Below are 14387 nucleotides of genomic sequence, written 5' to 3'. Positions count from 1 at the left end.
AACACGTATCCACAGCCAAGATACGTTTTTCAGACAAAATACGTTAAATGAAACGTTCCCTGAAAGGGAGATATGCCTTAATGACAATAATGTGCTATACGTTGACATTTAACCTATCTGGGATACGTTTCAACCAAACATAATCCTAGAGGTTAATGAATGGCAAAAAATAGGCTGAGGACGAACGTATTTGCAATACGTTCAATAAAACGTAATCGCGGACAAAATACGTTTTATGACAAACGTAATTGAGAATGCCGAATAGTTCTCTGGGAACGTAATTTTGACGAGACAGGGTTGGCTTGGGTTACAGACATAAAAAACATGATCCCTCTTGACTGGGATAAGCATTAGCGTTTTAGGCACTTATTACAGTCTTATGAAAATACAAAAGAAATGCATGTACAGGGATTACGATGCATCCAAGCAAATACTCCATTCATGGAGAAGTCAGTGTGAAAAATCACAACCCTGCTTTTGCAACTGTCCTGATTTCCAATGGAGGGCTCATACTTTAACAATGGTGCATACAAACAACTCACGGCCCTGTTTAGCCGTTAAGCAGTGTTAAGCAACTGCAAATAAAACTTGTGAAAATCTTTCCCGGGAGTATAACTTGTCCCGTTGTTCATAAATAGGGACAATGGTGCTATCATATTTTCTTATATAGCACAACCTGAGATTTAACTCCATATAGCTCAAAGGCTTTCTTTGAGGTTAATTACGACTTCCCACTTTCTTGGTCCCAGTCAAAATCTAGATCATGATCATTGAAGTCCACAGAACTAAATAGCGACAGGCTAGAGACATTGCACCTGGTACTGGGGCCAGCTTGACTGGGGGATGGGCCCAACTCAAAACATTTCCTCTTCTTTGAGGGACCAGAAGGGGCAGTGGTCTCTGCCACAATGTTAGCCATCAGCCTGACACCACTTTTGACATTAATAGGATTCTCAGCCAGGTTAACCTTTTTGTTTTGCAGTTCTGTATTAATAGTTACCCCAGCTGGCCTCACTGCACTTTCTTTAATCAGGGTATATAACTTTGACTGTTTATCAGTTGCTTGAATAGAGGTAGTCGTCTTCTGCATGTCAGTGGAGCCTAATGTTGTAGGCGTTGGCTCTCTAGAGCAGAAAGAGAAACTTGTGAGCTTCGACAGTGTAGTGGATGCCACAGTGGATGAAAGCCTCTCGGATTTTTGTGCAGAAACTGGATTAGAAACATGATGATTTGCTGGTATAAGAGATAAAGTGTCATTTGAATGATCTAAATTAGTCTCAGTACCAGCTACTATTCTTTGATGTCGTGTCTCACTCTCACTGCTAATTCCAGCTGTATCTTTCCTTGCAGTACGGCCCCCTCCCTCTAGTGGAATTCCCCGTGTCTCCACTGTCAGGGGTGCAGGCGAGCCAGCTCCATCTACTTGGTCATTGCTGTGGTGAACTTGCTGGGCATTAGTGTTGAGTTGAGGGGGATTTGGGTCACGTTGCATTCGGTTCACTGTGTTCAAGCTGGAGCTAACCTCAGTTTGAAGATTATTGCTCAATGGCCTCATCTTCGCTTTGGGATTGAACGTGAAGCCAGAGAACTTGGAGCGCAGATTTCCATCGATTACACTTTTGTGTTCAGTCCCAACCTCCACTACAGGTGTATCTTTTTGTTTGGATCCAGCCGCCTTCTTATTTATTGGCCCGATGCGGTCTTGTATCCCTGTATTGCCAGAAACACCAGTATCCTGCATTAATTTTTTTGCCTTTTTTCCAACAGACCCAACAGTGCTGCCTGTTTCTGAATCGAATAGAACGTTAGAGGGGAGCATCTTCTCTGAATCTGTCACATCACATTTCCTGGTGTGGTTTTCCACCACGGTCCTTCTTCTCTCTTCAATGACCTTCCCACTGCTCCCCTCTAAGTCCTTCAGGCGTTTATTTCGCAGTTTCTTGGAGACTCTTTGAACCACTGATTCCTCCGCCCCCATCTCTCCCCCCGTCTGGCCTCTTCTTTCAGTGAGAGTTTTAGAGTTGAAGCCAGGTCCCTCTCTCTCTTTGCCTGTGCACTCTCTTGAGGTGGCTTGTGTTGTTGCACAGCGGGACCTATTCGACAGAGACACATCGTTTCTTGTTGACGAGGAGCTAGGTCCGCAGGGTGACTGCTCATGTTGATTGCTGTTCTCAAGTTGGCTTTGTGCTGCCACAGTAAAAGTCCAGCTGGCCGCTGGTCTGTTTTTGTTGTGCTGCTGCTGCTGTTGTGTTGAGGTCATGATTGGTGACTTTTTTGGCGAAGGTGACGATTGGTCAGCGTTCAGGGACTGGAACCAGTCCAGACCGTTCTCTGTGATATCGTTGAAACCTTGGTCAGTGTTTTTTTCCTTATGCTTCTTTCCTGATGGAAAGTGCGTTGTGTTGATGTTCTCATTCTGTCCCTCTGGAGCAAAGGAACCCGGTTTTGCAGTAGCACTCATCAACCTAGAGAATATAAAACACAGCAGAGCACTGCATCAGGCTGGGTCCGTTGGTATCCAAGATCCTTTGAGTCCCATCTAGATAGACATTTGTGCAATTTAACAAGAAGAGATGATTTTTGCATTTTCTGAAAACTGCTACATACCCTCACACCGAACACATTTTATCAAATAGGACCGGCTATTTTGTAATTCTCATCAATGGGAACCAAGCGTTTAACAAAAAGGCAGAGCAGTGTGGCTAAAAATTGAACGGCTGCAAAGGTGTTGTTACGCAGCACCATACCATCATCTTCACTCACATGTGCATGAGAGAGAAGGATATTCAACAGTATTGATAACCTTAAACTCTTAAGAAGTCATTCATTCCTTAATGCCATTGATGGCAAGGTCTTTATCTTTCTTTTATCAACCACCAGAAAGCCTTTGTAAACATGGAAACCGTTGTAAATACAAATGAACACTGACCGGCTGAATCTGTCCATCTCCTGTTTGAGGAGCTCAGGCAGCCCCAGTCCTTCCAGCACCATCTGACACTGAACTTGATACTGCTGACCGGGGTCTTCAGGGAACGACGTATGCAAGACATTTGCATCCCCTAACAGAGCCCCTCCCTTAAGAGAGGTTTGATGTTAACATAGGTCCAGCTTTGTCAATCCTGGGGAAAGCTCTGATGAGCGAATATAGCATATTTTAGTAACGTATAGTAAGTATCTTCTTTATCTTTACGGATGACTTTCAACATCAACTTTGAATTTATGTACATTTCCCCATTTGGATTAGGGTGACAGGGACCTTTAACCGCGTTCAATGTGATCTTAGCCTAACAGCGCCATCTGCTGGGGCCGGGCCTCTGCTACACAGACACCTCTGCACCAGGAAGAATAGTCATGTGAAGCATACCCAAAGTCCATGTGCATGGATACCTATTTTCACATCAAAAAGCCCAATGTGAAGGTAAAATTAAATGTTATCAAATATCCGATCACAGTATGACCCCTGGTTGTTGTTTTGTGTCCAGACTTCACCTACTTGCATTGAGCACTCCATGACCGAGACGGCCACGACAGCATCCTCTATGGTGACCTGCTCTCTGAACATCAGCTTGGCGTGGGCTGGTGGGGTACACATGAACATTAATAATAAACGTTTTCTTCCTCATTCTACAATAACTGTAAAGACAAATATATCTGATTGAGGACAGCATCCGTGGCCGTCGTACGGCTCCATAGCTGACCCTGGTTAGACACAGCCAGTTCCTGGTGGCTCATACGTACCCTCTGCCAGCCTGCTGAGGCTCTCCAGCATGCGTATGGTGGTGCGGGCTGCGTTGCGGCTGTTGCTCTGCCTCTGGAGCTGGTAGTAGCGGGCCAGGATGGTGTTGGCCTCCTCAGAGACTTGCGGTTGAAGGTGTTTTATTACACAGAAATAAGCCTTCATCTTCTCCATGGGCCACAGGGTGGAGGACTCGGTGGGCACTCCTGAGGAACGGGATTGATCAACGGAAGGAAAAAGGCATCAACATATGAGTTGATCTGGTGATAACGCATTGATTCAAATCTAAATCTATGACCTTATTTTGTTATTTTACTATTTAGTGTTCAGACGTTTGAAAAGTATCAACATAATGTTATGGTCATTTTAAATCCAAGAGAATCATTCAGGCAGTTATAAGATAAACAAAGTGAATCTAATCTAACAATCTAACAAAATCATAATTTCCTTGTCTCCGGACACCTCTACTCCCTTCTGGAAAATAGTATATATAAATACAAATTCCTACGTAAGCCTTTTAAGTCAAATCAAATGCTGTCCACCTTTCTCCTCCAACACGAAGGAGGAGATGGTGCGGTCCCACTCGGGGTTCTTGGTGTCCAGCAGCACCAGCACCAGGTCAAAGCGGCTGAGCAGAGGACTGGCCAGGGCCACGTTGACCGACAGCGGCTCCTTGGGGTTGTACTGGCCCTTGGGGTTGGTGGCCGCCAGGATGGTGCTGCGCGTGTTCAGCTTGCACACCATACTGATGAGACCGGACAGTGGGACAGAGGGATTGGGTGGGTCTCATCACAGTGTTAGCATTGTCTAGCACCCTTTGCCGTCTTAAACCTAAATAAACACATGGATGTTTTTTTTTTACATTGCCAATGTACATGGATGTGGACACACTGCGTGACCCACTGGCTGAACGGTGCGTGTGCCCTACCCAGCCTTGGCCACGCTGATGGTCTGCTGCTCCATGGCCTCGTGTATGCTGGTGCGATCGTGCTCCTTGATGCTGTTGAACTCGTCGATGCAGCACAGGCCGCCGTCCGACAGGACCAGGGCGCCCGCCTCCAGATGCCACTCCCCTCCGTCCTTCACTGCTGCTACGGTCAGGCCTGGGGTGGGGTGGGGCGAAATGGGAGGGGAGAAAAACAGTTCAATGCTGAAATATAAACAGACAAAAAGAAAAAGAAAAAATGTCAAGTCAGTGTTGACAATCCTGGGTGTTGGTCAGAGACAATGGCCAAGAGTGATTTCAGATCATGAAAAAACACATTATTATAATACAACACAGCTGTCTGACTAACCCTAACTTCAGACAGGGATACCTACATGCCGTTTCAATTCCAATCAAAAAGCTTTATGGCACGACTATTGTTGCGACAGTATAACCAATGCATTATTTATCTTTATTCTTTGTACCTGAAAAATAAATAAATAAATAAATTGGTAGTCAAGGCGGGGCCATATTGTTGTTAAGGCGGCCTTAACCATACAGTGCTGGGGCCGGGGAAACACTGTGTGTGTATATATATATATATATATATATATATTAAAAAAAGCATATTCACAACACACACATCATAACCCAATACAAGGGGAAAAGAGTGTTCATCTTATCATCACTTACAAAATTATTAACCTATGGCTTGCGGCATGTTCAATGATAATGCGCCCAATATTTTCGAACAAAGATCTATTTATTCTATCCATCATCATCTGTCCAAATTCTCCAAGTAAGGTTCATGAAGGTATTAGGGCAGCCTATCCCTTTCCCTGGTGAATATCTTCAGCTCATCCTGTGGTTTTCCCGGGCGTTCCCAGGCCAGCTGGGCGATGTAATCCCTCCAGCGTGTCCTGGGTCAGCTCGGGGCCTACTCACAGTTGGGCGTTCCCGGAACACTGAGCTCCCTCCGGATCAAAGAGAGATCCTCATCCTATCCCCGTGAGTGATCCCGGATTCCCTGCTGAGAAATCTCATTTGGACCACTTCTATCCGCAACCTTATTCTCTACTACATACGTACTACAATGAGGTGCGATACCCCCTTAAAACACACTCAATATGTTAAGCCCCTTGCAACTTGCCTTGAAAATCATGATATAAATGCATCATTATTAAAATATAAACCTACAGGCTGTTTAAATTGTTTTCTGTGTGCTTTTTGTGTGAATGAAAACAAACAAGTACGTAAAATCAACAGAAATGCATACAGACAGATGCAGGGAACAGTTTGTTGCAACATGCCTGCGTTGGTGGATCCTATTCCAGCAGTGAGAACCGAGCGGGGTGTGATCTTAGCTGCGTACTTCAGGAACTGAGACTTCCCAGTGCCAGGGTCCCCAACCAGCAGCATGTGGGACTCACCTGAGTAGGACAAATATCAAAATAATTGTACGTTAACCAGACAATACACTGATCCACCCTTCTCTCAGACAAAATGGCTGGCTGAGATGCAATGGCAAAATGACTTGATTTGGCAACACAAGCTAGCATGCTAGCCTCAACACATTAAAACATGTCTCAATCTCCAATTGTAAACCATAATCATGAATTATACATCTACCATATGTACTCCTTAATTGAAAAGGTTTCATTAGGATGTATGTTCATATTGTAATAGAAAATGAAACATTCTGTTATTGTTTCCTTTTTACAGTGTTTTTCTGTTGTGCCAAAAGAAATAAAGGCTTACCTCTGACCTTGGTTCCATTAGGATCTATTCTCTGAACCCCCCCTGCCAGGATCAGAGCCACTGCCAGTTTGACCACGTACATGCCAAAGATCTGTGGACACAGGCTGAGCAATATCTGGTTCCTACCTGGGCATAAAAGATAGTAAAGAAACGTTTCAAAACACATAAATAGGCATTATGATTGGGGGACAAGGCAATTGTTCGCCTTATTAAATCATTTAAATCATTTAGGAATAAAACTAGTCTAAACCTTCATCTAAAATAAAATACAGTGACACCCAAAAGACTAAACGCCATGTTAGTGGTGATGGAAATAGTACCGGCCTTGGGACAGTTCACATTTCATGCAACCAAAACGGCTACAGTCAAAGTGATTAATATGTGTGTTAAATGTTAAAATTCTATACGTTTACACACAGAACACGCATTGTAGCTTCCAATCTAAACTTAAAGTCATGCATACTGAATCCCTGGGTTTATTGTTGACATTTTCTATGTTAAGATGTAAACCTGCCTTGATCTTTGTCCAACACACACCTCACAGTGCAGACTCATTCCGAAACAGAGCATTTGGCTATTGACATACAGTTTTTTATTACGAAGGTTTAGCCTCTCCCACAGATGTATCTTTGTTTGGTCCAACACAAGGCAGCGAAAACCAACTGCCCAGGCTTGGTTGTTTTCTCTAATAGTGCCCACAAACTAACAAATCCACATGTTTTCATACTGTGTTTACATGCAACTGCACATGCTTATCTTAGCCGAGATGGTGGCTGCGTTATAGCCTCTGCACCAAGATTATTCAGAGATGATTTGGTGCAGAGCAGCATTTCAATAAGTCGCCAGGTCAAGTGTAGGAGGGGGAGTTTTAGAACGGATTGAAATGCATCCTATGATGAATGTACATACTGTACCGCAAACCAAACATAAACTTTACCTTTTCCCCAAAGAGCATGTCCAATGCAACTGTGGATTTGTTGGGCATTATTGGGGTGAACGGCCAAGCCAGGGCAAATTGTATGCACTTACTTGTTTTGGACAAAACAAAGATACAGCTATAGGAGCAGCCAAACACTCGTTAGGCATAGAATGGATGATAATGACTCACCAACTGCCCCTTTTCAGAACACACATACTCTGCGAGACCAGGTGAGATTAACAAATATCATGGCTGATTTACATAGACAATTTAGAAAAATGTATCTTGGGTCTACAAAAAACTGTCCATTCCGTTAAAACATAAAAAAGGTCCAATACCGATCCATTCCGATACATACGGTCTATATCATACCAGCTATGGGATCATCTGTGTGGCTTTCCCAGAAGGCCTTGAATTCCTTCTGGATGTCCTCCATCATTAGAGTTGCAGTAGTCTGCTGGTTGTTGACCTCTATGTTGTTGGCCTTGAGAACCAGTTCCACTTCACAGATGGTGTCATTGTGAAACGGCTTCCAGCGCTGGCACACCACCCCATACACCGTCACATCATCTCCTGTGCAATGAGAGACATATACGTGTTGTCATGCTTGTTAACTACATATTTACAGTCAATACAGTTACTGAGGATATCAAACGAAAAACTGAAGATTTTAAAAACAAAAAAAACATAATATCTTGCAAGAGTAATGCATCCTTATAGCCTTTTGAGACCATCCTGATCTGGCAAGTTCACAGAGAGCTCTCTCTGCAGATCAGTCTGCCCTCAAGCCTGTTGAAAGCCTCTTCCAGGCTTTTGTTTGTTCTGTCTTTGTCTTTAAGAACAGGGGGGGCGAGAGGGGGTGCGTTAGGGCATGACGAGCAGGAAGTGCAGACCTTCAAAAGCATGGTGGTGCCCAAGTGCTTTCGGCGAGATCGAAGAGAGCATAGGCCCATGTGTAGCGATCAATTGCTGTTCAGCGAGGGCCAGACTGATAATCATCATATACTTAGTTTTTGTTTTCATGAAATCTTCTATTTAATACTTATAGAACCAAATATTGAGGAAAATTGTTATAAAAAATGTTACCAGATTTGCAGATGTCCACCAAGTCATCTTCCAATACAACCACCATTGAACGTGGAATACTGCCCATGGAGAGTCTTTGAACCTGGGGCGAAAGGTGGGAGGAGCATTAAAGAGAATGTTCAGATCAGTATGTAAAGCAATTTAAATAGTGAAAGAAGTCCAGGTCAGCCTAAATGCAATGGTTCATTTTTAAGATTGTAACCCTATAGTGAATCTAGAATAATAACAACTATAAGAACATGTGTAATTAGATTACTAAAATAAGAAACTCGAATACATCAAGTTTCATGAGTCAAGGGTATTCCAGGGCAGGGTAGGCTAGTCACATTGTATCGTAAAGTTGAGTAAGAGGCTTGACAGGAAACATGTTGCAGTCCACCTTCTGTCTGATAGTGTACCTAGAAGACAGGCATGGTTATGCGTCACATATGCCAGATATCAGTTGTTGACAAGCCAAGGTTACCTGTTCTTGAATTTTGATCTCCTGGAAGTCCTTGCAGGCAGACGGCTCGGACCCTTTGGAAAGACAAGTGAACTTGAAGGACTTACAGCCCTCCAAATTGGGACAGGCCGTGGGTGGAACGAAAGTGTAGAACTGGTCGAAGTCAGCGTTCACGGTGAAGACCTGACGACACTTGGTACACATATAGTCCCTCTCGTACTCCAGCACCTACATGATGAGACGGCATTAGGTCAATAAAACAGACAAGAATGAACTTTAAATGAACTTTTTAGGTGTGTTTGTCTTTCTTCTGACATTTCCAGCTGAATGAATGTTTACTGGCCTAGGCCTGAGCAACTGGCAAACCAGCCAGGCACAAGACACTAATTTGCATGGAATTTAGCTAAAGTGGTTCATTGAGGAATAACTTATGAAGAATACCAGAAATACGTGCTGATGCTGACCATATAGTCGAGACTAAATTCTAACTGATCATTTTAGTTTAAAGGTTGTCCGAAAATATTTATAGGATTGGTACCAAAATGTAACTTAACTTCTTACCTAAACCCCTTATTAAACATGAATTCCTATTCCAGCGTCTGCCATAAGTGCTCCTGCTGTGAAGGTCACAGCAGGAGCACAGGTTCATATATTTATCAATTAAAAACGAATGAACAGTATCAACTAGGACGTCACCTTGGTTATGCTGGTGCGTATTACAGTTCCATTGACAGACAGAAAGTGTCCTGTATCTCTTGACCGTGGGATGGTGTCTCTGGTCAGCTCGGGACACACTGGGAGACCTATACTTGTTTAAGGAACAGAACATGTAGTGGAACACATTGGGATATAGAACCCATCCTGCTCAAGGGACTATTTACAAAATTCAACAGTTAAGTACTTTTTAAATTTATTTTTTACATAGCCCCTCATCAACCTTGTCTCGAGAAAAATAAATACTTTCAAAACAACCTTGAGAATGCACTGTGAATGTTTTTATAAAAGATTAAATATGCAGCCTCCGATTTGCTCCCATAATTGCAAGTATTTTGTGGTAGCCTTAGTCGCTTAAGGTGGCACAAAAATAGTTTTTGGCTTCCTTCATGGCTCGCCAACTAGGAAAAGCTATTTCAATGTTTATAGTTTTCAATCTATTTCTGTCCTGAAAAGCTTTGTAGGAAAACCCAAGGCATTTTTTTGGTTTCTCAATTAAATGGAGCAGAGAAGAATCACAGGACAAAGAATTCCAGAGGCGTCAAATAATTGTTTGAAAATGAATAACTAAGTTATTGCACACAGCAAACATAATGAGGTAGGACCAATTAAAAATTAAGTAGAACTAATAAAAAGGAAAAAATAGAAAAACGTTACATTATTTAGGATCCACAAAACATTATTGGGTGAACTGAGGACTGTCTAACCTGTGATGCGGGCATGAAAGTGGTATTTCAGCTGATTTTTTCCTCCACCTCCTGTATTCAAAGCCTTTTGTGTGACCGCCACTGCTGTCCGCTGTAGTGCCTCGTCAAATACAGCAAGGACCTCAGTGGGGTAGGCATTGAAATAATCCCCAACCTGTCGTCCACAGAATCATAATACTATTGTAATTTAACATGACCCTACATGTTGACATATTGATATGCATAATATGTCGGATTTAAAATAAGAAATGAAATAAATGTTATGATTCATTCATCAATAACAGTTTAACCATATGATTATGACTACAATTTATTGGCAACTCCAAGTCCTGTTGTGTCTGTTATACTAAAGACATATACTACAACAGTCAATAGTCATCATACGTCATCCAATAACATCTGTCTGCTATTGATGAGATTTTGCCCTTAATCGGACTGAACCTATCCAAGTTTTCATAAATGTAAATAAAACAGTAGGTGACACATTCTGAGCATTTGTATGTTAACTGTAGCTATTATAAACAATAAATCAGTGATGAAAAGCAAAAAGCATTTTCACATACCTCCATGTTGGCCTCAAACAGTGTCATTGCATCGATAACAATCGGGTGATGAGTGTCTTCACAGGCCTCTGTGACAATATTCAGTATGTCATCAGAGTGATGCTCCGTTACATAAGCCTCAAACATCTGGCCAATCAAATCCTTCTGATTTGGATTAATCGACATGCTTGAAGATGTGTGGGCCATTTTACCTTCTGAAATAGAAAACAGTCATTGTTGTTGTATTGCTCGTACACTTTGCCCTCGTGGAGATGAGCAGTGGCAGTTAGAAGTAAAGGAAAGCAGCCGTCTGAAGATGACAGCTGATTTGATAAACTTCAAAGCAGTGTTACACTGGAAGTAAGCAATGGCTCAGTCATTTAAAGATTTAGATATTTATGCACTAATGGTTTGGCCATATGGCCTATAACAAATGTAATTGGTTATGCTGTATATGAATTCTGTTGGTTGTGATCAGCCCAGACCGTCAACACAAGAGCTGCAGCAGCTCAGCTGCTCCAAATCCACACACTGCTCCTTTCCTTCTGTACAACAACTAACTGCTCGCCTCCTCCAATCGACGGTGAGAATGACAATGAGCGAACTAGCAATGATCATTTTGTTTTGAAGATTTAGAGAGAGAGAGAGAGAGAGAGAGAGAGAGAGAGAGAGAGAGAGAGAGAGAGAGAGAGAGAGAGAGAGAGGCACTACAGAAAGCACACTGAAACCTAGCAATACTGTACTTTAGAGAACATACTTTGGTACTTCCAAAAATCATAAATTTGGTGTACATTAAGCGCACATGACTGGATTGCACGAGAGTTTCACGAACATGTTTAACTCTCTACTTCCCTGATATCACCATATGACATCAACGCAACGGGTATGTATACGTATAATCAGATTACCACAGATGAACACAAGAAACTAAGTGGACTGGTAGCTGGTCAGTCTATAAGAGTGTTCTGTTGTTATGGGTTTGCTTTATATTTAACGTAAAATAAAGCAGCTCGACACATCAGGGCGTTAAAGGGTAATATGACATTAACTAACGATAACGTTAATTGTTTACTAATCACCACCTGGTTGGTTTGAGGTTAACGTTAACGGTATGTTACATGCCTTATTGTGTAATATAACGTATAGCCTCTCGAGATAATCGAACAACTATAAACTTTAACCCTAGGTTTAACTTGTTGTTACCTTATGCTGAGTAACGTATCATTCATTAGTATTGGCGAGCAGGACAGAGATAGCTGGTCATATTCTGAGTATTCATTCTGGTTAAACAACCATCGCTACGCAATGACAACATCAAACTCCGAACTCCGTCCGCGGGTAAAAGCTGAAGGTTCTTCTTCGTCGTTTATTGGGGTAGTTCTAAAAGGTAAAGTGCGTTCCGCCGTCTAGTGGACAGGAGGTCTGATCAGGAACTGAAGATAAATCCTCAGTAATTATATGAATTATGATTACGCTCTTCTTGATAGCCTTATTATCACGAACCTTTTAATATACATAATAATAATCACACAATGTATACACCTCCTTCATAACGTCATTATAGGTTGATATTGTTGCATAATGCAAATTGTTATCCCTCCATATGTCCATGCGTATAAGTGTTTTTGCTCTAGACTAGGCTGGATATGAGACATACGCCATAATGGACAAGATGCTAAAGCTGGGCCCAGACAAATCGAATAAAATGCATCATATTACCTCACCTCTACCCTCTACCAACCTTCCCCCGACTGGCAGTCCAGGAAGTAAAGCATTGTACAAAACAGACAACACCGCTTCATTTCACAATAATTTATTAGTTAAGCATACACATTATAATATAAATATAAAATATCCTATTTTTGTTTTTAAAATCATTGAGACATCATATCTGTGTTGAGACAGATGACGATACAAACAGTTTTTCAATGTTCTACCAAAATCTTGATGTGTCTGTAACAAACGTGTCTTGATGGCGCCATCCTAAAATCATAGCTTGTGTCCACTAAGCATCAAAACAAAGGGATGGCTAATCAAGCATGAAACGTACCATCATTTTGAGTCATATATATAGATATATATCTATATATGTATCTATATCTCTATATATATGTATAATGTATTCATATTTAGCAGCATAGAAATTGACATTTGTTTCTAAGTTCAAGCAGTTGGCAAATAAACATAATCCTGTTGTTTCACGTAACAATTTAGAGGACCTTGATGCATAATACACATAAATAAAACAAATAAAGTATGACCGAGTGATTACACACTTAATGAGCCAGGTAGACTTCAATCCAGCGGGACTTCAGGGGGACATGAAGGGTCATGGGTAATCATTGAAAAAATAGATGGAAAAAGTATGACATCAATTACAGTCTATTGGACAGATATATACGATTTCAAATCTTGAAATGCTTGAACTATCTGTTACAATTGGCTGAATTTAAAGTGAATCGACCCCTCTCCGCCGCACCCTTTACCCCAAAAATAACTAACAAATACAAAATGACAATAAATACTGATATTTATCCACTTTTTTCCTATTTATTTTCTCTTTTTTTTATTTTTGCCGTTTGGTTTGACATGCTGAATGTTCATGTTGTGTCCATCAGAAGGAGAAGTACTGGGCATACCACTCCTGCCTCTGAGGGTCTGGGGAGCCGATTGGGGAGTCTGTACTTTCAGGAGGGCTAGGAGAAGAGAAACCACAAGCAAAATGACAAAACAAAGTATAAACAGGCAAGATTAGGGAATAAAGTTGAAAACAATTGTTTTAACGTCAAGTCTTCTCTAGCCAAGTCATACAAGTAATGTAGCAAAGAAATGTCATGTATATCAACAAGAACCTTCCAAAGTAAATTTTAGCATAGTCCTACTAGGAAGTCTCAGTGTGCTCAGGGAAAAATACATTCATGCCAGTGAAACTCTTAGTCCACTTAGTTAATTGCTTGAACTGGCCATTGTGCGTAACTCACTATGCTTGGGAGTAATTGGGAGTAAAAGTAAGGCTATCTAAGTTATAAAACATGTACAGAGAATGAAGTCAGAATGTTTCACAAAAAAAATGGAAAACAGGTGTTGTTTAATAATATTAGGTTTTCTTATGACTAAATAACCTATGAAGTTTTCAAGTCTAACATCAATTGTAACAGAGCTTGAAGCTCCAAATATCGAATTGGATTGGATGATTAAACGTCATCCTATCTCAGCATTTGATGGTACAAAGTTTTGTCGAACATTACTTTTTATTACCGGTACTTGCCTAACACCTTTTTTCTCATTGCTCTGTAACCCAATTAAATTCCCTACAATCCCCTGCCAAATACCTTCCCTCTGCTCTTTACCTGCTCAGAGCTATTGCCTTCATGCCTACAAAAACACAGTGCTTCGTCTAGAACCTCAAATTCAAAATTCCTCAAGTATATTTTGAGGACACATACATTTGGATATATTCGATAAAATAATTAGCTTATTTCAGTTTTGTCAAACTTTAACTTTCATTTTCAATATAGCAATTCATTGTCACAACACAACAACCTTTAATTAATTTGC

General features: G+C 41.3%; 2 protein-coding genes across 2 annotated transcripts in view; both read right to left on the bottom strand.

The window, feature by feature from the left end:
- Positions 1-298: 298 nt before the first annotated feature.
- Positions 299-12253, bottom strand: mcm9 (minichromosome maintenance 9 homologous recombination repair factor). The gene is made up of 15 exons (XM_056581704.1): positions 12033-12253; positions 10851-11044; positions 10288-10441; positions 9563-9669; positions 8888-9094; positions 8425-8506; positions 7711-7911; positions 6420-6545; positions 5972-6091; positions 4665-4839; positions 4279-4481; positions 3739-3942; positions 3494-3576; positions 2930-3075; positions 299-2465 (listed from the first exon to the last, which is right to left on the bottom strand). The coding sequence occupies exons 2-15, from the start codon at positions 11034-11036 to the stop codon at positions 722-724; spliced, it is 3738 nt and encodes a 1245-aa protein (XP_056437679.1). The 5' UTR covers positions 11037-11044; positions 12033-12253; the 3' UTR covers positions 299-721.
- A 388-nt stretch (positions 12254-12641) lies between these two features.
- Positions 12642-14387, bottom strand: part of fam184ab (family with sequence similarity 184 member Ab) — a 46208-nt gene continuing 44462 nt past the window's right edge. Inside the window, exon 22 of the mRNA XM_056581728.1 lies at positions 12642-13525. Coding sequence (XP_056437703.1) covers positions 13444-13525 — 82 coding nt within the window. The 3' untranslated portion in view covers positions 12642-13443. The remainder of the gene's footprint in view (positions 13526-14387) is intronic.

The sequence above is a fragment of the Gadus chalcogrammus genome, chromosome 21, assembly GCF_026213295.1.
Source record: "Gadus chalcogrammus isolate NIFS_2021 chromosome 21, NIFS_Gcha_1.0, whole genome shotgun sequence".
NCBI classification, from domain to species: Eukaryota; Metazoa; Chordata; class Actinopteri; order Gadiformes; family Gadidae; genus Gadus; species Gadus chalcogrammus.
This window is presented reverse-complemented; position numbering and strand designations above follow the sequence as displayed.